Genomic DNA, 27,770 nt, shown 5'->3' with positions numbered 1-27,770 from the left:
TCATCCTAAAGGTTCACTTTCTTTTTCCTTTTTTCTTTCCTAGAGGCCACATGGTGATGGGAGATTCTTTCAACACTTCTCTCTTCAAGCAGACATTCCAAAGAATTTTTAGTAAAGATTTTAATGGCAATTTCCGAATGGCATTTGGTGCTACATTGGAAGTAAAGGTAGAATAGATTTCTAAAACCTTAATGAAAGAATAGTGTTCTTACTTACTTAGTAGTCATAGTTGGGGGAGCCTCACCCTCAGGACACGGGCATCTAAAGATAAGTTAAAAAGTTCCTAGCAAAATAATCCCAACAAAGTATATTCATTCTGTCCCTTTCCTTCTCAAGAATGACCTGCATATTTATCAGTGTTTTAAACCATGAGATGTCTGCTCTCCCTGCAGGGAGAGCAGGCCTTACAAAGGTGGTGGGCTAAGTGCCCACCCAGCCACCGGTTTGTGTTTAACGTCTGCCTGCAGACTAGCCAGGGCGCTCTAAAATGGGGCAGCATTGTGAGTTTGGCTTTTGTTTTTCCACGTAGGGACTGATCGCTCTATACGCTTGATTCTGAGTCACTGAGAAAACATTCAAAGGGGCCGTTAGAAAATATGATGGCAAATATTACTTTGCAAATTGGCAATAATCATTAAATCATCTAGGTTAAACTTTAAACAACATTGTCAAATGTTGGAGGTTTTTTTAAAAAGATGGAGAAGGATGGACTTTGCTGAAATGAATTCAGATTTAAAAGTCTGAGTATGTTGGCCTCGTCATTGTATTGGAGTTCATAAATTAAGTATTTTTAAAGCAACACAAAACAGTATATTCCCTGATTGACATTTGTAACTAGTTACAACAGGTTTGTGGCACAGGAGGAGAATGTCGTATTGGTAGAATTGCTGTCTTCCATGTGCACGATAATTTCAGAGTTGAGAAGGCAGAACATGCTGCTGCATCTTTGGAACAAAGATAGCTCTATTTCTAAAGGAGGGTTTTATTAAAGTTTTAGTCAGTTCACAGCAGCCCTGGAGAAGCATATACAAGCTTTTGCATGCTAGAATCCCTGTAGGATTTTCCCTTGGTGGAATAATAACCCTGCCATTTTAGTTGTGTCCTTTGTGAGGGGGTGGTTCTTGGTGATTGTTAACTGTCTGCTCTTATCTAATTCTGCCTCAGACCTCGCGGGAACTGAAGGTTGCCGGAGCCATAGGCCCTTGTGTGTCTCTGAACGTGAAAGGACCGTGTGTGTCAGAAAACGTAAGGAAAACTCCTCCATCACCCTCACCTCCTTTGCCTGGGAATTGACCCCTTAGACGTGTCGGGGCTGGATGACCTTGCATTGTGTCACCTGTTGGCTTGTGTCTGTGGTGAGGAGAGAGGGGTAACTCACTGACGCCCATAGCCCTGAGGGGTAGTGTCATTTCTGTCTTTCCATCCATTGGTCTGAACGGTCAGAGAGGAGAAAGCTGAGGCTCAGAGAGGTTAAATGTCTTGCTTAGGGTCAGAGATGACAGCGGGGGAGCTAGGTAGGGACCATGTTCCCCACCCAACTACCCTTTCTTGGGTGGCCGCGCCAGAGAGCTACCAGGCGTTGCATTCTGTGCAGCACAGTCCTGCAGGGACAGACCCGTGTGCTTATTGCCCTTGTAAGGGCTCCCTCTGTCTCGCTTCGCAGAGACCGTTTTGAGCTGGTTGGGCAGTGGGTGACACTGTGGCGCATGTAGACAGCGGTGTTCCTTGAGTGACAGATTTGAGTACATGGAACGAAGTTCAGCTCTCACTAGGTGGGGAGATGGCCTTGCTGGTGGCCCACTTCCTCTGATGACACTTGAGCTGCCAAGTGTACACTTTTGGTCCAGTGAGGCCTGTCCAGGGTGGGTCTGGGCTGGGTTGTCACAGTCACGTCCTTCCCTCACCGTCCTCTTCAACGTGAGGCTGGGTGGGAGAGTCGGTTGTGGGCTCAGGATGCAGGTGTGGCCCTGACGAGGTGCTTCATGGCTCCGGGATCCAGCATCTCTGTCTGGGAAATGAAGGCAGTAATGGGACCTACTGTACAGCACTGTTGGGAGGACTCCACGAGCAGCCCAGGTGAGGCACTTAGAACAGTACCCAGGACGCCCACACTGGGTTTCACCTTTCCCATTGAAGTTTTGTCCTCATCAGCAATGAACACTCGTTAGTGACTACTTAGAGTAAGTTTTTATTGAAGTTACCAGAGGCAGGCGGTTTGAGAGGATATTCCTGTAACCCTCCGGGTGAGGCAGGTTGTTGCCCAGGCCCCTGTGGCGAGTCCCTCGTTACCCCCATGTACCCAGGGACATGTACTCTTGTTTCTCGGCAGGGCTTTGGGAGGCTGCCCTGTTCCAGCATATTCTCCACAGACTTAATATCTGCCTAAGAAGGTATTATAACTTAGTACAGCTGTTCCAGGATCCAGTAGGTTTCAGCTGTGAAATTTTTGGATGGGGGGTGGAGGAGGCAAAGGGGAGGAAAGTACAGTTTTCAGACACACAGGGAAGTTTTGAGAAGAGCGTAATGAGTCTGTATCCCCACCACATAGAGTCGGTAATTGTTGACATTTTGTCATAATTCCTCTGTCCTCGTTTTGGCCACATTTGTATTATCTACCTGATTTCATCTGTTTGCCATATTCTTTTATCATATCAATATTTTGCCTTTGAAAGCAAGTTGCAGACGTCTTGACACTGAGTCTGTCACTGTTGCGGTGTGCATCTTCTGAAGAGAAGGGTCTTCTACGTTATTCTCAAACCTTAGAAAACAATGATTTCCTAATATCATCTAACATATAGTCATATTCTTTCCCTAATTTCTCTCCAGATGTCGTTTGCAGCTGTTTTTCCTCTCTAACCACTATTGTATTTGATAATACATATCCTTAGTCTTTTAAAATGTAGGATGGTCTTCCTGTCATTTTATTTAGGCTTATTTGCTTGTTTTGTTTTGTTTGATGATGTTGGTCTATTGAAGAGACAGTGCCAAGTGCCAGGAGTCTTCTGTAATTGAGTGTCTCTGTATGTTTGTTTCCTCGTCTGACTTGTTTTCTGTCCTCGCTGTATTTGCTGTGAAGTGGAGGTTAGATGAATGATTAGATTCGGGTTAAACCTTTCTGTCCCCCATGCTTCCTGAGTGATCTGTGTACCTTATGCTGAGTTGTGGTGAGGTGATGACTGTCCTTCAATTACAGGGGCCCGTTTCCTTTTTGCCATTAGCAGGAGATCTGTTGAACAAGATTGTAGCACAACATGAGTATCTTGTTTGCCCGTAGCCTTTCACCTTCTGGTTTTAGGTTATCCATTGATTATCCTGAATCAGTGTATTTGAATCACAATAAACTGGTGATTTCCTAATTCCATATTTACAGTTCTTCTGATCAAGGCAGGGTAGATGCTTACATAAGGAATTTGTGTATTAGTGAGAGAATACAATGCTTGTGGGACTCTGGAGGGTTTGTGGCCACGCTTGAGGGTTGGTGCTATAGGGGAGGGAAATTTTTCTTTTTCCTCTACCCATCTTAGTTTCATTGGCTGGGACCCTGCAAATTAGACTGACGAAACACAGCTTAACAGGAGAAAAACAAACAAGTTTATTAACGTGTGCATCACACACATAACACAGCACGTACATACTCAGTGATGAGTCACTCAGAGGGAGTTAGACCTTGGGATTAGTTGCATCTTAACAATAAATGTTCTTTTACAATAAATGTGTAGATAAGTGACAAGACAAAGGAAAGGGACCTTGATCTTCTAGGGGTGGCAAATTGTGGAAGAGTAGACAGATGGGGGAGACGGATGGGAAAGGAAGGTTGTTTTACCAAGAGTTGTTACATATATTCTTCTGGTGCTGCCTCTGGACTGATAAGCATCTAGCGTTGTCTTTGATGGTTAAGAAGCTCCTGACTTCCTGGTAGGAGGAGGATAGAGAGTTTTCTTACGTCTGCCTTTTTCTTTTTCTTTTTTTTTTTTTTTTTACGGTATGCAGGCCTCTCACTGTTGTGGCCTCTCCCGTTGCGGAGCACAGGCTCCGGACGCGCAGGCTCAGCGGCCATGGCTCACAGGCCCAGCCGCTCCGTGGCATGTGGGATCTTCCCGGACCGGGGCATGAACCCGTGTCCCCTGCATCGGCAGACGGACTCCCAACCACTGCGCCACCAGGGAAGCCCCTTATGTCTTCTTTTTAATAATTACCTACAGCTTAAAATAATCTTTATGCCAGCCTGGCATATTTTGGGTGACATGCTCTGAATCCCCTTGATTTGAAATTTTAACAGGTTTCATATTAAAAATGGAGTCAAAAGGTGTGGAGAGAGATTTGAGAGAAGGGATTAGCAAGGCAAGAAAGGGGGGCAGACAGGCTCCTTTTACTTCCTTGCCATTGTCTGTGGGTGCAGCCTTCGACTGTCCAGCAGATGTTATGTGCCTCTTTTAGAAAAGGCCCTGAAAGGGAAGGTGAACACCTAGGAATCCATTCGTCTCACGATCTTGCTTGGGAAAGACTTGTGAAACGTAGGGTGTCCTCCCCAGCCTGCACTGTAGAGCTGTGACTCTTCCCTTTCTCCTCTGACCATCACCTTCCTGAGATTGCTGGTTCTGTGGCCAGGGACATGGGCTCCTGGCATGGCTTTGTAGAGAGACCAGACTGGTTGTCAGCTGTACTCAGCTGACACTGTACAGTTTGGGTGGATTCAGAGTAACAGAAGAGGTATGTATCGTGACTCTGATGCATAATTGTGTTACTTTCTAAGGATGGTATCCCATATTATAATGAGGTGTTAAAATGTATAGTATTTGCTGTCTCTAGAATGATCAAATGTATGTTTCAGAGTCTAGTGATCTTCTTGGTTAATGGTTCTAGGTATTTGACACCTGCAGACTTTTCTTCTAGATGTCATGCTTAAAACAGTGATACCCTTCATGTTTTAGTGAACTTTTTTTGTTTTGGCGGTACGCGGGCCTCTCACTGTTGTGGCCTCTCCTGTGGCGGAGCACAGGCTCCGGACACGCAGGCTCAGCGGCCATGGCTCACGGGCCCAGCCGCTCCGCGGCATGTGGGATCTTCCCGGACCGGGGCACGAACCCATGTCCCCTGCATCGTCAGGCGGACTCTCAACCACTGCACCACCAGGGAAGCCCAAGTGAACTTATTTATTGCTGGGAGTCATTCAACTAGTCAACACAAAGCAGCCTTCACATGATTAAAATCTCAGTTGTCTTACCAAGGATTTATATGTAGCTTTTGCATAAAGGAATTGGGTTAAAAATTAATATTTAACAGCTAAAGTTCTGTAATTATTTCTTGTTCTAATAATGGTGGAAGAAGTACATAAATCTTTCAAGCTAAGCAGGTAATTCTTTTTCTTTTCAAGTATTTACTTCATCCCCATCCCTGACCTGATTCTCTCACTTGACATCAGTGTTATGTCTTGTGTGTGTGTGTGTGTGTGTGTGTGTGTAGATAAAGCTCAACGACGTAATGAAAACTGACCAGAGTGCCCGTATAAAAAGCCTAACTGTAAAGTACTGTAATAAACGGTAAACTTTATTCTGGTCTGGAATTGTACTTTTTTCAGTGAAATTTAAAAAAAAACTTTTTTTTCTTTTGTTGGCCGCACTGCCTGGCATGCGGGATCTTAGTTCCCCGACCAGGGATGGGACCCGCACCCCCTGCAGTGAAAGTGCAGAGTCCTACCCACAGGAACACCAGGGAAGTCCCGAAATTTAAATTTTCATTTGGAATGAGATATTCTAAGGGACCTGCCCTTCTCAGAGTCAGTGCCTTTCATCAGCAGGTAATCACAGGAGCATCTTTTTTGTTTCATTTCTTTTTAATCCCTCTTCTCTCCCCTAGGAGCTTGGTGTTGGTGGCACGAGTCAGTGGAAAATCTGTGGCCTGGATCCCACGTCTACGCTCGGCATCTACTTTGAAGTAGTCAATCAGGTGGGCTGCATTTTTTCATGAATAGTTGCGTCTCAATGTTGTGTTTTCTGATTTGTTACAGACTGGTGGCCTCCGGTTTCTTTCTCCACAAAGTGATGCTACTTTGGGCTTGTGTTTAGCCTGATCTTAGTCTGACATCATCTTTTTTATTCCTTCCAGGGTATGGTCAGAGTCAGACAGCAAACTGCTTTTGTCAGTTTGTTGTTGAACTGATAAGGTCATCAGAAGAGGAATGGCTTTTGCCAGCCATCATAATATTGGTGAATTTTTGAGTGTGTCAGTTTTTCCCCAGTATTTTATTTTTTAAAATTCAAATGTATAGAATGATAAGTAGGATTTGTACAGTGAATACCCAAGTATCAACCACTCAGGTTCTCTAACTAACATTTTGCTCTGTTTGATTTGTTACACATCTAGCCATTCCCCAATTCATTGTGTTTGGATGCATTTCGAAGCAAATTGCAGTCACCAGTGTCTTTCATCCCTAAACCCTTCAACGTGTATATCAACTCACGTTCAGTATTTATTTCCATATGGTTCTCTTTTTTGAGGTAAAAGTTGCAAACAGTGAAATGCCCCGAATTTAAGTGGACCATTCAGAACGCATCAAGAATCTTGCGGTCACCGCCATGTCAGTTGTCTTAGGACGAGTGCACAGGCTCTGTGACCGCTTGTGTGGGGTCATGTGGTGACAGTAATGGGTGCTGGCCTCTCATCCTGCAGCACAACGCCCCGATCCCGCAGGGGGGCCGCGGCGCCATCCAGTTCGTCACGCACTATCAGCACTCCAGCACCCAGCGGCGCATCCGCGTGACTACCATCGCCCGCAAGTGAGTGGCCCCGGCTTCCTCTCCGCTGAACCTCTGGCTTTTTGCTATGGAGAGAGAGTCTAACATCTAGTAGTTTATCTCTGTGATTCCGCTGAGTGAATGGTTCTCACCAGCCCTCACTGGCTCATTTGATCAGAGCAGGACGAGGAGGAGGCACTGCCGGCTTAGAAGACTCTCCTTTCAGTAGGAATAAGTTCATTAAAAGTCATTTTTCATTATTTGTGAAATAAGTGACCTATAAATATACCCTCCTTATAAAAGATTCAGGCAGCACATAAGTATGTAAAGAATGGGTTTCTCCCACTCTCCCCAGAGGTAAAATGCTATCACTGTACTGACATGTGACATGTAACTTCACAATCCCGTTTCTATGCAGTTATAGACCACGTGTGTATATTATATACATGATGGCTTATGTGAAGATATTCATAAGATTTTCGCAAGAATGTGTCAAGGACACCTTCCATGTCAGTGCATAAAAGCCTCTAGCTCATTCATTTTATTTTATTTTATTTTATTTTGAAAAAAAAGTTTTTTGGAAGTATAGTTGATTTACAATATTATGTTAGTTTTAGGTGTATCATACAGTGGTTTGAAACTTTTATAGTTTATACTCCATTTAAAGTTATTACAAAATGTTGCGTATATTCTCTATGCTGTACAGTATATTCTTTTAACTTATTTATTTTATACGTAGTAGTTTTTACCTCTTATGCCCCTCTCCCCTTCCCTCTCCCCACTGGTAACCACTAATTTGTTCTCTATATTTGTGAGTCTGTTTCTGTTTTGTTGTATTCGTTTGTTTCATTTTTTAGATTCCACATGTAAGTGATAACACAGAGTATTTAGTACTTGTCTTTCTCTGTCTGACTTATTTCACTAAGCATAATATTCTCCATGTCCATTCATGTTGTTGCAAACGGCAGAATTGCATTCTTTTTCATGGCTGAGTAATATTCCATTGTGTGTGTGTGTGTGTGTGTGTGTGTGTGTGTGTGTGTGTGTGTGTGTGTGTGTGTATAAAAATACAGGAACAGATTATGTGCACACACACACACACACACACACACACACACACCTTTGTCATGTATCCATGTCTGTGTCTTATTGGAGAGCTGGCTCTCAGGCCTCTCCCGCATGCAAGCACAGCACTCACTCTGGAATGGTCAGTTGGGCAGATGCACAGAGTCAGCTCAAACACATCGAAGCAGCATTTGACCAGGAGGCTGCAGCGGTCCTGATGGCGCGGCTGGGAGTGTTCCGAGCGGAGTCGGAGGAGGGGCCAGATGTGCTCCGGTGGCTGGACCGACAGCTCATCCGACTGGTAAGCTGGGGACAGTGGCACTACGTTCAATCTTGGTCTCTGGTCTACTTTTGAGAAAACTGTTGTTTAAACCTATTATTTTATACAGCCAGTAAATAAGAATTTTATCAGTGGCTTACCTCATGCCAAACACCAGGCGTTCTGAGAATGATGTAAAAGAAGTGTTAAATATGCATCTCCCCCAAGGGCTCATGTTACAGTTGGGAAGAAACACCACACACAGGCCGTTTAGGTAATGGTACAAATCTGAGTGCGTTGTGGGTTGACTTAGATGAGTCCCTGTGTATCCTGTGGTTTCCCTCTAGATCTTGGAGGGTTTGGGGGGAAGTAGGGGTCCATGGCCCAGTGAGTGTGAGGAGATGCCTGATGTGTCATTCTGGGTCTAATCAGGAGAGAGAAGCCACGCGGTAGTTTAAACGGGGGGAGTGTTATATAAAGAATTAGTGTCACAACAGGGGATTAGAATAATGAGGGATTGGCTAGTAAGAGGTAAAGAGAAGTCTGAAGGATACAGGATAGTATATCCGAGAGGTGCTACTTCCAGGCTGAGGTAGAACACCCCAGCAAGACCCGCATCCTCCCAGGGCTGATGGAGCCCCACGTGGGGCAGGGCCATGGCTCTTTGGGTCTCTTAGAGCAGAGACGTTGCCGTGATGCCTGCTGGAGGAACTTAGTAGAAATTCACCCTCTGTGGCACCGCGAAAACCGTTCACCAGGAGGCGTCTCAGCAGGGGCGCACAGGGCTGGGGGGCTGCAGGCGCCAGTGCTGCGTGAAGACGCTGCAACCATCCGCTGACCAAGCCTAACGTAGTGCCCTGGCAGGGGAAAAATATTTAAGGGCCCCAGATCCATCTCACAGCCGGCGAAAAGGGTAAGTTTGGAGACACGAAGCAATAAATCAATAATTGAGATACCTTATGATCTTACAGTTTGTAAATTCACAGCACGTGTTAGTGATCAAAGGTCCTGAAAAGCACAGTAACAAAACTTATTTAACTTTGTTTAGCCCTATGTGTGCCCTTGCTGTCCCACAGAATCATTTTTTCAGGGAATGTCAGCATTGCAAACGTAATTTGAAATTGAGCAGAGAGTCCAAGTGGTTGGCGAAGGCTTCTGGTGGGAAGTGAGCCTTGAGTCAAGTCTTTTTAAAGAGAGTAGAAGGCAAGGCTTGCCAAGTGGAGGACCCAGCACCCACAAGCCTGTGGGGTGTAGCTGGGCATTCAGTTCATGCTGGGGACCCTGGAGAGGCCGCTGTCACGGGTGACCAGCGACTACGGTGGGGGAGCAGCAGGGAAGGTGCAGGTCGCTTGAGCAGTGCCTTGACTGTAAAGTGAAGTCTCTGCCTGGGTGTTAGAGGGGAAGGGTTAAGTGTGGTTCTTAGGCGGGGGCGTGAGAGCAGCATGACGCTGTGTTCACACTGCATTCACCGTCCCTGTATAAGGTAAATCGGAGGGCAAAAGGGCTGCTGTTACGGAGGCCAGCGGAGGATTTCGCCGGCTCCAGGGAGCTGAGACCAAGGTGGCGGTGGTACAGTTGGAGGGGAGAGAAGCTTTGGAATCAGGCTGTATGCCGAGAGAAGAATTGACCAAACTTGGTCGAACTATACGTGGAATCAAAAATGAAAAACATTGGGCTTCCCTGGTGGCGCAGTGGTTGAGAGTCCACCTGCCGATGCAGGGGACACGGGTTCGTGCCCCGGTCTGGGAAGATCCCACATGCCGCGGAGCGGCTGGGCCCGTGAGCCATGGCCGCTGAGCCTGCGCGTCCGGAGCCTGTGTTCTGCAACGGGAGAGGCCACAACAGTGAGAGAGACCCGCGTACCGGAAAAAAAAAAAAAAGAAAAAAAGAAAAACATCAACGCTAACTCAAGTTTTAAGTGTGGGCAACTGCAAGAATGATGGAGCAGTGGGAAACAGGAAAGGAGAGCAGCTGTGAGGGGGGAGGGAGGGGAATCCCCTTTTCTAATGTACTAGTTTAATTTATTTTGAATGTGAACTTGCATGTCCAAGGAAAGCCACCCTGTAGTTAGGATAGGTCCTGACAGGAGCTCGGGTCGGAGGTCAGCACTGCATGTGGGGGAGGGATTTGGGTGACTGTGGCCTGGCCGTCATGTCGTGTGTAGCCAAGGCAAGGAGGATGGGAGCAGAGGGCCAGGAACTGACCTCAGAGGAACCCACTGTCGTCAGGAGGAGGTAGGGAGACGGGCTGTCGGATGAGGCAAAGAAAATCAGTCGGAGAGGTGACAGGATGTAGGAAGGCACTGCTGCAGCGGCTGAAGGAGGGGTCAGGAGGTTCGGGGAGTCACATGGCTCATGGTGGCAGGGAGTTGAGGAAGGTGAGGTCTGTGCAAGGATGCGGTCGGAAGAGGGTCACTGCCAGAGATGAGCTCTCTTTAGATGGTGGGCATCTGCCTCCCTGGTGAAATGAAGTATGACATGAAGAGGAAATAAAGGCAGGAAGAGAAAATGTTCAGAGATTTGCCTGTGAGAGGAGGAAGAAAATGGAGTTGTAGAATAACAGAACATTAGGCCTGTCTGTAACTGCTAGGATGTCAGAGTCCTGGAGGATTTTCTTATGGAAGAGGCGCCTGAGAAGGCTTCTCTAGCCCCTCGCTGTTGGAGCAGCCTCAGCCGGCATCGCCTGGAAGCTGCTTAGAACGTGGGGCCTTCAGCACCTCTGCCCCCAGATCTGCATTTAACATCCCCTGGGTGTTGGGGGTGGCTGGGCTGGAACTCGGGCAGGCAGGGGCGGAGCTGAGAGTGGGGCATGGCCCTCCTACTCCAGGGAGTTCTCAGGTGACACTCACTTAGGTTTTTTGTGTGTGTGTGTGTTTTTTTTCTATTTTCTCTCAATAGTGTCAGAAGTTTGGACAATATACCAAAGAAGACCCCGCATCTTTTAGGTTATCAGATTCCTTCTCTCTATATCCTCAGGTAAGTAATACATGTTTTTTAAAATAACTAAAGAAGAAAGTGATAGAAATAAAACTCGCTGCTCTCAGGGTCAAGTCAGGACTCTGTGTGTTTTGAGACTCCATTTGGAGGTGATGAGGTCGTTCAGTTCAAGGCCAGACAGTGCCTGAGCCCCATGGAAGACGCAGGTGACACGCAGAGAGCAGGTGGCACAGACTTTGGGGAGAAGGCAAAACAGGATTGTTGCTTTGAGGCCACAACACGACCTCTGATTTGTAGAAGTTCTGGGTGGACGGTCACCCGTGAACATGAACGCAGCAAAATGAGACCGCAGTTACCATGGTAGACGTTGTTGACGTGTCTGTAGTGGCTGTGCTGCGTCGTGACTGTGAAGACCCGTGCATGACGGGGACCAGGTGTGTGGAACCGTTCAGAGCCGGGAGGGGGTGGTGGAGTGAGGCACCACAGCCGGGGGTCTGGGTGCTGCCTTTTCTGAGCCTCTACCCTCGTCTGTAAGTGTGGCAGCTGGGGCTCAGCTCCGCTTCAGGGGTGAGGCTGGCTGACCCCGGGTCCGCCGCGGGCCAGGCACCCGTTTGGCTTGGCGGCCAGGAGCCAGCTCCACAGCTGGGCCCGGGGTGTGCGGGTCGGGGCCCTCACAGATGCAGCTTCCCCAGAACTGGAGGCAGACTCAACCTTTTTCCCCTCCTCCCTCAAGGATGCCTTAATGAGGAATAAGTAGGAAGAAGCAAACTCTCAATCTTAAGTGAACTTGTTAGGACTTTGGTACTCCATCAGGTATTACCTTTTTGAATACTCGATTTGGCAAGTGGACGCAGGCCTCAGTCATGAACTTGTACAGCTTGGACTCAGGGCTAAGGGAGGGGGGCTTCAGAGGTCTCCTCACTGGACGCTCAGCCCAGAGTAGGGCTCTGCAGTCCCCGCCGTGTGCCTGTCTGTCCTGTGCCCGAGCAGTTGAGGCTGGACAGTGCTGTGGAAAGAGGCCGGGCCCGGCCAGGGTCAGGGCTGAACCGGGTTCCATTGCTGGCTGTGTTGCTGCCGGTCTTGGATGAGGTCCCGAACCTCTTCAGAAGGATGGAGTTGGTCTGGGAAGTGGCATGCAGTCTTTCTAAAGCCGGGGAATCTTTTCTTCAAGAGGAGCTTCTCAACAGCCAGCACAGAGAGCAGACAGACGTGGTGACCTGCACCCCTGGGCCGCGAGGATCCGCTAAGGCTCGGAGGGCAGTTTGAAAACCACCAAATTTAGATGATTTCTTAGATTCTTTCTGTTGAAGCGTCTAGCATAGAGGTGCAGAGCCAGGCAGCCTGGAGCAGAGGCCGGCCCTACCGCTCAGTGGCGAGGGGTGTTGGGCAAGTTGCCAGCCCCTCGGTCTCCTTGCCTGTGAACTAGGGGTGGTAAGAGAGCTTTCCTCGTGGCTTGTCAGGGGGACTCGATCATTCTTGTCCAGCGCTCTGTGCCCTGTACGTAGGATGTGCCGAGTATCAGCCTGGGTCATAATTTAGGAACCTACAATTCATTATATTTAAAAGCTTCTCAGGAAGCTTTGTTTGTTTTATTTTTGTCTGCGTTGGGTCTTCAGAGCTGTACACGGGCTTTCTCTAGTTGCGGCGAGCGGGGGTTACTCTTCGTTGCGGTGCGCGGGCTTCTCATTACAGTGGCTTCTCTTGTTGTGGAACACAGGCTCTAGGCGCGCGGGCTCAGTAGTTGTGGAGCACGGGCTTAGTTGCTCTGCAGCATGTGGGATCTTCTGGACCAGGGATCAACCTGTGTCCCCTGCATTGGCAGGCGGATTCTTAACCACTGTGCCACCAGGGAAGTCCCTCTCAGGAAGCTTTGTACTTCTCAAGGCAGGTCATTTTCATCTTCTGGCAGCTTTTTAGCGTGAGCTAACAGCTGCTCTCCCCCCCTGCTCCTTGGGGGCTGGAAGGAATGCATCTCTGTCTGCAGTGGTGACTCCTGGCCTTTTCTCCCTTGAGCTCCTCACTCCCAGCGCTCTGCCTCTGTCTCAGCACTCTGCCCTCTCCTGTGCTGTCACTGTGCCTGGCGTCCCTCCGCTGCCTCTGACTTCTTCTCGCACGTCTTTTAGGCCCCAGTGGCTTTGGGGACGCTCCTGCTGCACCTCCACCCCCACCCCATCATGCCAGGACTTTCCTGCGCTGGGGCCCTGAATGCGCCTTTTCCGCACTGGACTGTGACCTCTTCAGAGCAGAAACTCTGCTCTGCGACCTGGCCCGGTGACTCCAGAAAGCAGTGCTTTGCCTTGCCTCTTTCATGCAGAAGCTTTGACATGCCCAGAGGGCCTCCTCTTTTTCTAAAAATTATGTTTATTTCTAATTGTAGTGAAAACCCGATAACATAAAATTGACCACCTTAACCGTTTAAGTGTGCAGTGTGGTGTAGTGTTACGTATGTCTGATTGTTGAGCAGGGAATCTCGAGAACTTTCTCATCTCATGAAACTGAACTCTGTACCATTAAACAGCAGCTCTCCCCTCCCTCCTCCCTGGCCCCCGGGGCTGCCATTCCACTCTGGTTCATTGAACCCAGAGGCCTTGTTCCTAAGGGCTGGGTTCTCCTGTTTCCAGGGCGGGGGCAGGTCTGCTCTCTGGGTGTCTAGGAAGGTGACAGCTGTGTGCATTTGTCTTTTTCTCTGTAAATGCAGTTCATGTTCCATCTGAGGAGGTCTCCGTTTCTTCAAGTCTTCAACAACAGCCCTGATGAGTCGTCGTATTATCGACACCACTTTGCCCGACAGGACCTAACCCAGTCCCTCATCATGATCCAGCCCATCCTCTACTCCTATTCCTTCCACGGGCCGCCAGAGGTAAGGGCCGCTGTGAGTGCTTCTCCCACAGTTGGAATCACCTAATACAGACTTTTTTCTAGCACGTTTACTCTTAGAGCCAAACTGTAAAAAAGAAAACTTTGAGTCTTTATAGTAATTTAACATTATTTCTGAGTATTAAAAAAATGTGCATAGGAAAAAGTCATAGGACGTGTATAATTAGAAAACAATTTAAATGTTCAATAGCAGGAAAATTAAGTAATCTAAGAAATATTCACAAAGTTTATGTAACATAATAAAATAAATCCTTATGCTGAATAAAAAAGTAGAAACTTTTCTAAATTATGACTTTTTTTAAAGCCTGTAAGAATTAAAAACTGTAAGGAAATAAAGCAAAATTTCAATATTTATTGTTCTTGAGTAGAAATTTTCAAATTTTGCTTAATGAATGTAAGTTTAAGTTACTTTTCTTATTGAAATAAAAGTCATAGTCAAATGTATTTTGTAGGAAACTTTAAAATTTGTATTAAAGGATGTTCTTTTTCATGTAGGCATTGGAGTTCTCTGTCATCTACAGCAGTAGATTTGAGAGAAATGTGTCTCTGATAGAATATATTTCTAGCACAAAACTGAGAAAATTTGGAATTATTTCTGGTTCCTAGAGCGAAAGATAATAACATTCATCTCACTTCCTAGTTGATGAGGGATTATTTGGAGCCTGTGTTTTCTACAAAGTTGGAATCTAGAACTGCCTAGTCAGGGAGCAGAATGTGGGAATTTGGCAGGAAGATGAGACCCTCCCGGCTGGGTGTGGGGTTGGCAGGTGGCCGTGTGGACACCGAGGGAAGACCCATGCCATCTCTCCCTTTTGCTTCAGCCTGTGCTCCTGGACAGTAGCAGCATTCTAGCTGACAGAATTTTGCTGATGGACACATTCTTCCAAATTGTCATTTATCTTGGTGAGGTAAGATGAAGTTAATTTCTTTCTTACTATCATTTTTTACTAATTTACTAATTTTATGACATTTGAAAAAAGAATTTGGGCTTAGAAAACCCACAGTTTATTATAATGAGTATAGTGGCTTTTATGCTAGTGAATAAAATTTCTTTTCAGGACCCGGGAAAAAGGTGGTATTTGTATATTTATTTATTTATTTATTTATTTATTTATTTATTTTTGTGGTATGCGGGCCTCTCACTGCTGTGGCCTCTCCCGTTGCGGAGCACGGGCTCCGGGCACGCAGGCTCAGCGGCCATGGCTCACGGGCGCAGCCACTCCACGGCATGCGGGATCTTCCCGGACCGGGGCACGAACCCGCGTCCCCTGCATTGGCAGGCGGACTCTCAACCACTGCGCCACTAGGGAAGCCCTGGTATTTGTATATTTAGTAATTTTAATATTACTTGCTATATGTAAATGTCAGGTTGTCCTTTTATTTTTTAAAATTTTTATGCAGCTTTTTTTTTTTTGGCCATGCTGCAAGGCTTGCGAGATCTTAATTCCCCGATCAGGAATTGAACCTGTGCCCTCGGCAGTGAAAGCGTGGAGTCCTAACCACCAGGGAATTCCCTAATTTTTTTATACACTGTTTTTTTTTTGCGGTACGTGGGCCTCTCACTGTTGTGGCCTCTCCCGTTATGGAGCACAGGCTCTGGACGCGCAGGCTCAGCGGCCATGGATCACGGGCCCAGCCGCTCCGCGGCATGTGGGATCTTCCTGGACTGGGGCACAAGCCCGTGTCCCCTGCATCAGCAGGCTGACTCTCAACCACTGCGCCACCAGGGAAGTCCTATACACTTTTTAAAGGTTACTTTTCTCACGTTGTACAACACATCCTTGAGCCAGTAGTTTGTACCTCCCACTCCCCCGCCTGTATATACACTGCCCCCCACTCCACAGACCACTCGTTTGTTCTCTATACCTGTGAGTCTGCTTGTTTTTTGTTACATCACTAGTTATATTTTTCAGATTCCACATGTAAGTGATATCATACAGTATTTGTCTTTGTCTGACTATTTCACTTAGCAGAATACCCTCTAGGTCCATCCATGTTGTTGCAGATGGCAAATTTTCATTCTTTTTTATGGCCGAGTAGTATTCCATTTATATATCTACCATATTTTCTTTATCCATTCATCTGTTGATGGACACTTAGGTTGCTTCCATATCTTGGCAATTATAAATGATGCCGCTATGAAAATTGGGGTGCATGTGTCTTTTCGATTTAGTGTTTTTGTTTTTTACGGATATATACCCAGGAGAGTAGAATTGCTGGGTCATATGGTAGTTCTGTTTTTAGTTTTTTGAGAAACCTCCATACTGTTTTTCAGGTGGTCCTTTTAAATCACTATGATTTATTGCTTTCTGAGTTGTCAGGCAAGATCAGTTTACTTTTCGTCAGTAAGCTTTTTATATTCACACTGTCCTTTCAGAGTTATGTTAGAGTCACTAGTAAATACTGCTAAGTTTGCGACTAGAGTTTTTTCTCTGAGATAATGTGGCCCAGTGAACCTTACGCCAGGTCTGTGGATCCCTAGGATGGCTGTGGATGGTGTTCAGGGCAGCATGCATTTCTTTCTCAAAGAGGTTCATGCCCTAAGGAAAGGAATGGCTCCTCAGGAGAAAATCCTTTAACTGAGTGTTATATTCATGGATATATTCTCTTTTTTGTCTATTGTACGTTTTTTACCTTTAGTACATTGCTTTAACAACTGACTTGACTTCCTGATGTCTGTATATTAGAAGTGATTTCAAATGTCCTGAAAAGATGTAAATTGTGCTTCAGCATTCTTTAATGCCCTAGAAAGAAATGGTTTTTCTAATACTAACAGGCATTTTATAACTTTAAACTGTTTTCAGCGTATTAACAGCCACTCTGCTAGCCACTTGGCCACAGGTGCCAGGTCGTCAGTAGTGGTCCTAGACTTAAGGCTGGGTGACCGACCAGCTGCTGTTCCCACTGATGCCTTCAGGAGCTTCCTGTGTCTTCAGCTCATCCCTTATAGACATCTCTGACTACAGCCGCTATCCTGTTCCTTTACACGTTGATTGAGCACCTTCTGTGTGCAAGGGATAGGTTCTAAAGATGAAGGCAGATAACCTCGCTCTCACCCTTTAAAAGTCCTAAGCCTTCTGATTGCAGGGGTTCTTATGAACTCTTGGTCCCAAGCAAGCCGATGGGCATTCCCTCCACGCCGCCAGCCAGTCAGAAATTAAGACCTGGGAAACGGCGCTGGCGCCGCGGCGGAGGTGAGAGCAGGCTGGTCTCCTGACAGCAGTTCTGTTTCCAGAACACATTCCTCACTTCCTACGTCTTCTTACTCCATTTTCTTTCTCCATTGCTTTCTTTTTTAGTATCCCCCAAGTAACATGTGAAAGCACTTCCGTTTAGTTATAAAGATATATTAATCAGTCAGTGAGTATTTCTTCATTTCCGGCGTGATTAAGGTGTGTTTCCTAACACAGTTGCTGACGGGAATGAAAGAAGGATTGAGACACCATGTTTAGTTGGAGAGACAGTCTTTCCTTTCCACACTTTGGTGTATTGCCTTCTGCTTGTTGCCTAATTAACACACATGCTTTGATTCTTATAGTTTATCTCCACCACCAAGAGGCTTGGGGCCCAGGGGAGCAGGGGTTGGGGTGGAGTCGGTCCCACCCGCCTGTGGGACTGCCGAGCACCGGAGGAGGGCGTGAGAATTGTACCACCAGGAAAAAGAAAGGACAGTGGAGTCTGTATAGGAAGCCGGCAAACCCCGTTCCCTACCAGGGGTGGTGAGGATGTGAGGGCTAGACCGAGTGATAGCGGGGGAGGTGGAAAGCAGGGGAGCCCAGGGCTCCTTGGGGCACCCGATCCGGGGTGTTTGTCAGTACAGTTAGAAAGGGGAGGGGAGGTGTGGTGGGCACTGACATTTCTGGCGGGACTGTGTAGGTGGCAGTGTCGTGGACGCAGTGCTCGGCTTACTCATGCTCCTGGACAGCTCCACATGGCTCCCCTCGGACACTCATCTCTCTCGACAGAAGACTTCGTCACTGGAAACAAGTTCTGGGTGGGACGTTAGAATGTCAGGGGCGTCAGAGAAGGTTGTCATCACAGCACCTCCACAGTAGTTTTGATTTCTTTGTTTTGGTGTAGACCATAGCCCAGTGGCAGAAAGCGGGCTACCAGGACATGCCTGAGTACGAAAACTTCAAGCACCTTCTGCAGGCACCCCTGGACGATGCTCAGGAGATCCTGCACACACGCTTCCCCATGCCGCGGTACATCAACACGGAGCACGGAGGCAGCCAGGTGAGCGAGCCCAGCCCGGCCCTGATGCTCTGTTGGCTTTATTATGCATTCTCATGGCTATAAATCCAAACTGCCTGGTTCGTATCTTATATGGTGACATAAACTGACATACAGGTCAGCTTCCAAATATGACTTCTTTTTAAATGAGTGGTCAGAATATGTTAGTGTAAGGTAGAGGATTGCCAGAATGAAATACACTTCATGTTTCAGGAACCCTAATAAATGGAGAAGCTTTGGGCTTAAACTAAAGAAATGGGTTCCTATGTGGTAAAAAGTTTCTAATTTAACAAAAAAAATGTAAAAACTATTTTCTATTACACTAATATTAATGCCACTTTTAATCTTTAAATCTAAATCTCTCTCTCGTTTTTTTTTTAAAGGCTCGCTTCCTTTTGTCCAAAGTGAATCCATCTCAGACACACAATAACCTGTATGCTTGGGGACAGGTGAGTAATTGTCAGGTATTTGAGGAGGAGGCCAGGCTGCTTTTTTAAAAACTTGTTTTTAAATTCTACAAATTGGGGAATTCCTTGGTGGTCCAGTGGTTAGGACTCGGTGCTTTCACTGCCGGGGCCTGGGTTCGATCCCTGGTTGGGGAACTAAGATCCTGCAAGCTGCAAGGTGCGGCCAAAAGAAAAAGAAAAGATAAATAAATAAATCTACACATTTATTGAATTGAATCCCTTTTGGCCCAGAGACAGAGTAACTTGGGTATTTTGCTGGGAAGAAAACTTTGAATAATACAGTAATCCTCATTATCCATATTTTTGCTTTACAAGGTTTCAGTTATCTGAGGTCGGCTGTGGTCAGAAAATTCCAGAAATAATGCGTTAGTTTTGAATTACACACCATTCTGAGTAGCCTGGTGAAATCTCACACCTTCCCGCTCCCTCCTACCTGGGGAGTGCGTTATCTTTGTCCAGTGTTTCCACACTGTATATGCCAATATTAATTAGCACCTGTACAGGAAAACCTTAGTATGTGCAGGGTTCTGTTCTACCTGTGGTTTGAGGCAGCCACTGGGGTCTTGGAAGCTGCCCACCCTGGATAAGGGGGGACTAGGGACTTCTGTGTAGGCTGGGGGTGGGGACATGCCCTGTGTGGATCCCCTTCTGCAGTACACAGCAGAGTCTGACAGGTTCAGGCCAGAGGACAGAACACTGAACTGTGGCCTCCACGTGCTTCCCTCGGAGACACAGTGGCATTGCCCAGAGTCCCCACACTTCTGTCTCCCCCGGGAATGCAAGGCAAACACATGGACTCACGCTCACCGTTCCTTCTGCCTCCTCTTCACTTTTTAGGCTCCAATTTCCTTCCTTTTTTTTTTTTTTTTTTTTTTTGCGGTACGTGTGCCTCTCACTGTTGTGGCCTCTCCCATTGTGGAGCACAGGCTCCGGACGCGCAGGCTCAGCGGCCATGGCTCACGGGCCCAGCCGCTCCGCGGCATGTGGGATCTTCCCGGACCGGGGCACGAACCTGTGTCCCCTGCATCGGCAGGCGGACTCTCAACCACTGCGCCACCAGGGAAGCCGCCAATTTCCTTCTTTATTTAATTATTCCTAGCATTTATGTCTCCTTCAAATGAGTCTTTTCTTTCATTCTGTTTTCTTATAACATTTTTTGGGAGGTAATTGTAAATTTATATGCAGTTGTATGAAACAATACAGAGAGATCCCCTTTGCTCTTTGCCCAGTCCCCCCGCCCCCCCGTGTTAACATCTTGCAAAACTGTAATACAGTATCATAACCAGGACATTAAGATATGCATTTCCACCAGCACAAGGATCTCTCATGTTGCCCTTTTATAGTTATGCTCACTTCTCTCCTGATCTCCTGTTTTCTATTTCTATAATTTTGTCATTAAAAAGTTAACATGTGTTATATACACAGGGAACTGTATTCAATATCTTGTAATAATCCATAATGGAAAAGAATATGAAAAAGAATGTATGTATGTGTGTATAGCTGAATCACTTTGCTGTACACCAGAAGTTAACACAACATTGTAAATCAGCTATACTTCAATTTTTAAAAAACGGTTACATAGGGCTTCCCTGGTGGCACAGTGGTTGGGAATCTGCCTGCCAATGCAGGGGACGCGGGTTTGAGCCCTGGTCTGGGGAGATTCCCACATGCCGCGGAGCAACTAAGCCCGTGAGCCACAACTACTGAGCCTGCGCGTCTGGAGCCTGTGCTCCGCAATGGGAGAGGCCACGACAGTGAGAGGCCTGCGCACCGCAATGAAGAGCGGCCCCTGCTCACCGCAACTGGAGAAAGCCCTCGCACAGAAACGAAGACCCAACACAGCCAAAAATAAATAAATAAATTTACTGAAAAAAAAACGGTTACATATATGAAACCACATGGTACGTAAACTTTTGGGATTGGCTTTTTTCCCTCAGCATACTTATCTAGAGATTCATTTAAGTGTCAAATATATAGGTAATTTGTTCCTTTTTATTTGCCGAGTAGTATTCTGTGGTATAGACATACTGCATTTTATTTAATCATTCACCCATTGAAGGACAGCTGGGTTGTTTACAGTTTCTTTTTTTTTTTTTGGCTGTGTTGGGTCTTTGTTGCTGTGTGCGGGCTTTCTCTAGTTGTGGCGAGCGGGGGCTACTTTTCGTTGCGGTGCGCAGGCTTCTCATTGTGGTGGCTTCTCTTGTTGCGGAGCATGGGCTCTAGACGCGCAGACCCAGTAGTTGTGGCTCACAGGCTCTAGAGCACAGGCTCAGTAGTTGTGGCGCATGGGCTTTGTTGCTCTGCAGCATGTGGGCTCTTCCCGGACCAGGGCTTGAACCCGTGTCCCCTGCATTGGCAGGCGGATTCTGAACCACTGTGCTACCAGGGAAGCCCTTGTACAGGTTTCTTATAAACTTTTTTTTTTTTTTTTTGGCCATGCCGCACAGCTTGTGGGATCTTAAGTTCCCCGACAAGGGATTGAACCTGGGCCCTCGGCAGTGAGAGCGCCAAGTCCTAACCACTGGACCACCAGGGAATTCCCTGAACATTTATTAAATCTATTTTTATTTCTTTCATCGGTGTTGTGTATTTTCACTTTCTTTTTTTTTTTGAGTGATTGTGAATGGTACTGTACTTTTAATTTCACTGTCCAGTTGTTCATTGCTAGTACAGATCTTCTTCAGCTTGTGAGGCGATTGCATCCCAATAAATCCATCATAACTTGAAAATGCATTTAATACACCTAACCGTATTTTATAATGAAGTGTTGAATATCTCATGTAACTTATTGAATGCTGTACTGAAAGTGAAAAACAGAATGGTTGTGAGTGTCTTGGTTGTTGACCCATATGATCAGTGTGGCTGGGAGCCACCCAGTATCACGGGGGAGGATCATACTGCATGTTGGTAGCCTAGGAAAAGACCACAATTCAAAATGTGTATGGTTTTTACTGAATGAGTACTGCTTTTATACCATCATAAAGTCAAAAAGTCATAAGTCAGCAACCATCTATATATAGAAATAAAGTTATTTTTGTATACTTGTCTAATATCCTGTGACCTTCCTGAGTCACTTATTACTTTTGGGAGTTTTTTGGTAGATTCCTTGGGATTTTTTACAAAAAAATAGACAGTCATGTCTTCTGCAAGTAGGGACAGTTCATTTCTTCCTTTCCAATCTGAATACTTGTTTCCTTTTGTTGTTCTGTTGTCTATTTTCAGTGTCATTTATATCTGCTCTAATCCTTATTTTCTTCCTTCTGCTTGCTTTAGGTTTATTTCCTTCATTTTCTAGGTTCTTGAGATAGGAGTTTAGATTATTGACATGAGACTTCTCTTCAGTGTATGCATTTAGTGCTCTTAATTCCCTCTGCAGTACTGCTTTTGCTGTGTCCCACAGGTTTTGATTATGTTGTATTTTCATTTTCATTCAATTTGATATATTCTTTTAAAATTTCTCTTGAGGGTTCTTCTTTGACTCTTGGATTATTTAGAAATATTGCTTAGTTTCCACAGATTTTCTTGTTGTCTTCAGTTAATTGATTTCTGTTTTGATTACATTGTGGTTAGAGGATATACTTTGTATTATTTCAATTTTTAAAAATTTGTTGAAGTTTGTTTTATGGCCCAGGATATGGTCTGTCTTGGCATATGTTCCATGGTCACTTGAATAGGCGTTCTGCTATTGTTGGATAAATTGTCCTATAAATGTCAATTAAGTCCTGTTAGTCGATGGTGGTGTTGAGTTCTTACATATCCCTGCTGATTATCTGTATAGTTCTATCCGTTTTTGAGAGAGGATGTTGAAGTTTCCAACTCTTAATGGTGAGTTTGTTTCTCTTTTGCGTTCTGTCAGGTTTTTGTTCACATATTTTTCAGCTCTGTTGTTTGTTGCATACACACTTAGGATTGCCCTTTCTTTTTGGTGGATTGACCCTTTTATCATTATATGATGTCCCCACTATCTCTGGTAATTTTGTTTGCACTACTATCTACTTTATCTGGCCTTTATAAAGCCCACACTTATCTTTCTTTTATTCTTTTTGTTTATGCAAAAAAATTAATGTTTGCATGATATACCTCTTTCCATCCTTTAACTTTCAACCTGCTTCTATCATTATATATTTTTTTAATCTACTCTGCTAAACTCATAATAAATTTGCTTATTTGGACCATTTATATTTAATGTAGTTACTGATACGTTAGGGCTTATTAAGTCTGCCATTTTATTTTTTTGTTTTCTGTGCTTTTCATTTCTCTGTTTTCTTTTTCCTTCCTTCCTGTGGGTTACTTGAACATTCCTTATAATTCCATTTTAACTTGTTCACAGTGGTTTTTTTAGTATATCTCTTTTTGTAGCATTTTTTAGTGGTTATTCTTGGTTGCTCTAGATATTAGAGCATTACATTACATTATGTGTACCTAGCTTATCATCGTCTACTGGTGTTATCTTTTTTACCAGTTCAAATGCAGTATAGAAAACCTACCCCAGTCTCACTTCATGTCCCTTTACCCTCTCCCATTTATGATATAATTGTGTTAAATGTTTCCTCTGTGTGCACCAGACAGTGTTACAGTTTTTCTTCAGCCATAATCTATAAATCTAAGAGAAGATGGAAAACCTCTTATTTTTATCTGTAGTTTTGCTTACTGTGTCCTTTATTGCTTCTTAATACTCCAGAGTTTCTTCTTTTATCTTTTCCTTTCTGTTTAGAAATCTTCCTTTAGCAGTTCTTTTCAGGGTAAGTCTTCTGGTGATAGACTCTTAGTTTTCCTTCATTTGAGAATCTCTTGATTTCCTCTTCAATCCTGAACAATATTTTCTCTGGATATAAGATTCTGCTGACAGTCCTTTTTCTTCGGCAGTTGAAAAATATTGATAAAATGTAATCTTTCTCTGGACCCTTTCAAAATGTTTTCTTTGTTAGTTTCAAATGTTGAAATACCATACATTTTTGTGTGAATTTCTCTGAATTTATCCTATTTGGAATTTGCCCAACTTCTTGATTCTGTATATTTATGCCTTTTGCCAAACTTGGATAGTTTTCAGTCATTACTTTCTACAATACTTTTTCAGCCTGCCTTGCCTGCCTTTCTCTTTGGGACCTCAGTGACGCAAATGTTAGTTCATTTGTAGTTCCACAGCTCAGTTGGGTACTTTCTATTATTTTTATCTTCCAGTTTATTGACTCTTTTCTCTGTTCCCTTTCTGCTGTTGCATTCAAACTTTTTATATGTTACTGTATTTTTTAGTTATAAAATGTTCATTTGGATTTTCTTTGTCTTATATTTCTTTTCTGATGCTTTATGTTTTCATTTGTTTCAAGTGTGTTCCTAATTGCTTCTTGAAGCATTTTTGTCATGGCTGCTTTAGTCTTTGTCAGGTAATTCTAACACCGTCGTCAACTCATAGTGTTAACACCTGTTGACTGTCTTTTTTCTCATTCATTTTGAGATCTTGACTCTTGGTATAACAAGTGATTTTTTTAAAATATAAATGTATTTTATTTATTTATTTTTGGCTGCGTTGGGTCTTCGTTGCTGTACGCGGGCTTTCTCTAGTCGCGGCGAGCGGGCGCTACTCTTCGTTGCGGTGCGTTGGCTTCTCGCGGCGGCTTCTCTTGTTGCGGAGCACGGGCTCTAGGTGCACGGGCTTCAGTAGTTGTGGCACGCGGGCTCAGTAGTTGTGGCTCGCAGGCTCTAGAGCGCAGGCTCAGTAGTTGTGGCTCATGGGCTCTAGAGCACAGGCTCAGTAGTTGTGGTGCATGGGCTTAGCTGCTCCGCGGCATGTGGGCTCCTCCTGGACCAGGGATCGAACCTATGTCCCCTGCATTGGCAGGCGGATTCTTAACCACTGAGTCACCAGGGAAGCCCCATAACAAGTGATTTTTGATTGAGACGTGGACATTTTCATGTTTGTTATGAGACTCTGGATTGATTTCAACCTGTTTTGGCTGTCTTTTTGTCACACTGCTCTGGCAGGGAAGGGGGTGGTACATTGTTTCATTTCTGCCAGGTGAGACAGGGGTTCAGGTTTTCCATTGGCCTCTGTTGACACGTGAGGTGGAGGGCGACTTCTTGTTACTGTGTGTGGGGACGGGAGTTCCAGCTCCCCACCTGGTTCCCATTGATTCTCCTGTGGAGGTGGCCTTGTCACTGGTGGGTGATGGTGAAAGTGCTTTCTCTGCACTAAGCCTTCTCTGATACCACCCCAGAGGTTGGGGCGTGGACATCTTATTACTACCAGGTGTGGGGTGGAAGTCCAGGCTCCCTGTGTGGTCTCTGCGGACACCATGGGTGCAGGGAGACTTCTTACTGGCCAGCAGGGATGAAATCCCTGGCTCCATACTTGGCCTTTTCTGATACCACCGTGGTGGGATTGTTGGGTCCCTCAGTACTGCCATGTGAGGGGTGCAAGTCTACACGATCCGCTCAGCCTTTTCTGTCTTGCTAGGCTGCCCTGGTCTTTTGCTAGAGAAAGTGGGCTCTTTTTGTTGTAGTTTTTGTCCGTGCTCAGTAACTGTTGCCAGCTTTTTCAGCTCCAAGTCTGGCGCGCATGCGTGAGGCAAAAAGGAAGCCCTGGGAACTGGCCACTGTGTGGTTCCCTGCATCCCAGGGTCTCTAGTTAATATGCTGTCTTTTCACCACCTTTCAAAGTCTTCTTATGTTTGTTTTATATAAAACATCCAGGGGTTTTAGTTGTACTTAGTTGAAGGAATGAGGAAAAGTACATCTACTCTTTCTTCCCAGAGAAATCCTTTTATAAAACTTTAATCATGCTTATACTTTTTTGATTATAACAGTAGTACCGTTTCATTTTTAGAAGACTAGTATATGTAAAAAAAAATTTTAGAAAGAAAGTTTAAATTACATAGAATGCTACTAGCTAGAGTTAAGTACTTCTGGCTTCTTTCTAGTTAATATAAAAGGTATATATCATGTACATCTGTGTGTGTGCATATGTATATATTTTTTTAACAAATTGGAATCTTGTTAGAAATCAAGGTTTCTATTCAATACTTTTTCCCTTAACGTCAATTGAATCATAAGCATTTCTTGATAGTGCAGAGATCCATCTGTTTAGTGGATACTGATTCACACATTGTGAATACGCTGTTACCAAGCTTCTGTTGTAAGCAGATCATTTAAGAGCATCAAGCTGGTTGCAGCAGGGTGGTGGGGAAGATGAGAGATGGGACGTGTGGGCCCCCAGGAGTTCATGCCTGCTGGGAGCCAGACCCTGGATGAGTCATCAGAACTACACAGTGGGGTAAAGTAGAAGGGCATATGCTCAAAACTGTCTGTAGTGGCAGGAATGACCTGATATGAGTGGATCAGGGAAGGGTTTTGTGAGGAAATTATGCTTTAGTTGAAAAGATTAGCTAGGCAGAGGACGGGGCTGGGTGGCAGGAGTGCTCTTGGCAGACAGACAGCACTTGCTAATTTTGTGAGGGGAAGGGTCCTTAATAACGCATGAATTCCAACCAGCTTCTAAGAAACCTGCCAGTAAACCTTTTTCATTAAACTTCAGGAAACAGGAGCGCCCATCCTGACTGATGATGTTAGCCTGCAGGTGTTCATGGACCATTTGAAGAAACTGGCTGTCTCCAGTGCCTGCTGAGCTGAGGACATGAGAAGGAAATGGAGGAAAACACGGTCACACTGTGCTCACAGTTGTTTGTAAAGGCTTAACGTTCCTTTTACTTTTCTGCTGCATTTTAATAAATAATCAAAAGAAGTGTTATGTAACTCTTCAGATTTTAATTTGCTTGTATTCCTTATCTGTGCCCTTTTCTTTACACCATAAAATTATAAGGTCATAAACGTTTTGGTACCGGTAGATGTTTATATGCTTTTTGTATTCTAACTTTTAGAGTCTGTATAAAATCAGAACTAATGTATTTTGGCAGCTTGCTTACATGAAAATCATAATGATCAGAAAGGAAATAAATCTGGATGAAGAAGCACTGGTTAAAATAATGCTAATACAAATTTGATTTCTGAGGTCTCTGTGTGTTTTAAGTAAATTCCCCAAGAGGTAATTCCTGAACTTAATCTTCATTTACTGTCAAGGATATTGTTAACATTAACAGACAAGGAAAAGTAAGAAATATGTGAAACTTTATTGAGGCAGAGTGGTCTGGAGTGGCACTGTTCCTACCTCACCTGAGATACAGAGAACAGATTGCTGGTCACCAGAGGGGAAGGGGTGGGGGAGGGTGAAATGGGTGAAGGGGGTCAACTGGATGGTGCTGGATGGTGGTGAGCACACTGTAGTGCATACAGAAGTTGAATTATAATGTACACATGAAACATATAATGTTATAAACCAATGTTACCTCAATTTTAAAAAAATTACAGCTTATTTTACTCAGTGGAGTTCATCCTTGTTTAGAGGTTATATCCCCTTTTAACATGGGCCAATTGCTAGGACAGCTGTCATCCAGGAATTTCTTTTGTTTGGACTCCTAGGTTAGTTGCAGTTTTCCTTTTATCTCATAAGTCATTTTGCTGCCTTAAGTGACTGTTCCTAAAAAGAGCATACAAGAGATAATTCACAGAACCTGTTCTGCCTTCATACCTGACAGCTTTACTGAGTATAAAATCTAGGCCCAAAATAATTTTATCTCAAAACTTTGGAGGCATTTTTTCAATCATTCAGCAAATAATTATTCAGTATTTGCTATGTTTGGAGTAGTCTTCTAGGGCCTGGGAATGTAACCAATAAAACAATTCCTATTCTCACAGAGCTTATATTCTGGGTAGGGAAGACCAACATTAAAAAATTAGAAGTAAATTATATAATTTTTTAAGAAGCTAATGAGTGCTATGTAGAAAAGTAAAACTGGGAACTCCTATTAATTGGCTGTCGGACCATCTGGATTGATTCCAATGCTCTATCTTTTGAATTTGTACTTACTGCCATCTTAACCTCTGCTCAAAATTCTGGGTGGGTTTCCTATCTTAAAATGTTTAACAATTACATTTTAAATGCCTAAGGCTTTTATTTACTGTACCTTTTCCATAGAATATTTTTCTTATATTTGGGATATAATTTTGAATTGAGGTAGATCATATAGAAGAGTACATAAGCCTGTGTATCCAGTTTAGGGTTGAAACTGTTCCTCCTTGGGCCTGTTTCCAGTTGACAGGAGGAATGTGATAGACCCAGCTGGCTCTGGTGTCTCTCCAGTGACAG

General features: G+C 44.8%; 1 protein-coding gene across 3 annotated transcripts in view; it reads left to right on the top strand.

The window, feature by feature from the left end:
* SEC23B (SEC23 homolog B, COPII coat complex component) overlaps positions 1-26,708 on the top strand; it is a 40,101-nt gene extending 13,393 nt beyond the window's left edge. For 2 of the 3 annotated variants that reach the window (XM_060031302.1, XM_060031301.1), the window contains exons 10-20: positions 44-167; positions 1,165-1,245; positions 5,857-5,946; positions 6,670-6,776; positions 7,947-8,100; positions 10,956-11,033; positions 13,693-13,854; positions 14,693-14,779; positions 17,952-18,107; positions 18,488-18,553; positions 26,103-26,707. In XM_060031302.1, the coding sequence (XP_059887285.1) occupies positions 44-167; positions 1,165-1,245; positions 5,857-5,946; positions 6,670-6,776; positions 7,947-8,100; positions 10,956-11,033; positions 13,693-13,854; positions 14,693-14,779; positions 17,952-18,107; positions 18,488-18,553; positions 26,103-26,192 (1,195 nt within the window). In that variant the 3' untranslated portion in view covers positions 26,193-26,707. Of the gene's footprint in view, positions 1-43; positions 168-1,164; positions 1,246-5,856; positions 5,947-6,669; positions 6,777-7,946; positions 8,101-10,955; positions 11,034-13,692; positions 13,855-14,692; positions 14,780-17,951; positions 18,108-18,487; positions 18,554-26,102 lie in introns of all 3 variants that reach the window. The other variant, XM_060031303.1, reaches the window with a different exon arrangement.
* Positions 26,709-27,770: the final 1,062 nt, after the last annotated feature.

This window comes from Delphinus delphis, chromosome 15 (assembly GCF_949987515.2).
Source record: "Delphinus delphis chromosome 15, mDelDel1.2, whole genome shotgun sequence".
NCBI classification, from domain to species: domain Eukaryota; kingdom Metazoa; phylum Chordata; class Mammalia; order Artiodactyla; family Delphinidae; genus Delphinus; species Delphinus delphis.
Note: the sequence above shows the minus strand (reverse complement) of the source record. Positions and strands in the feature narration are given on the sequence as shown.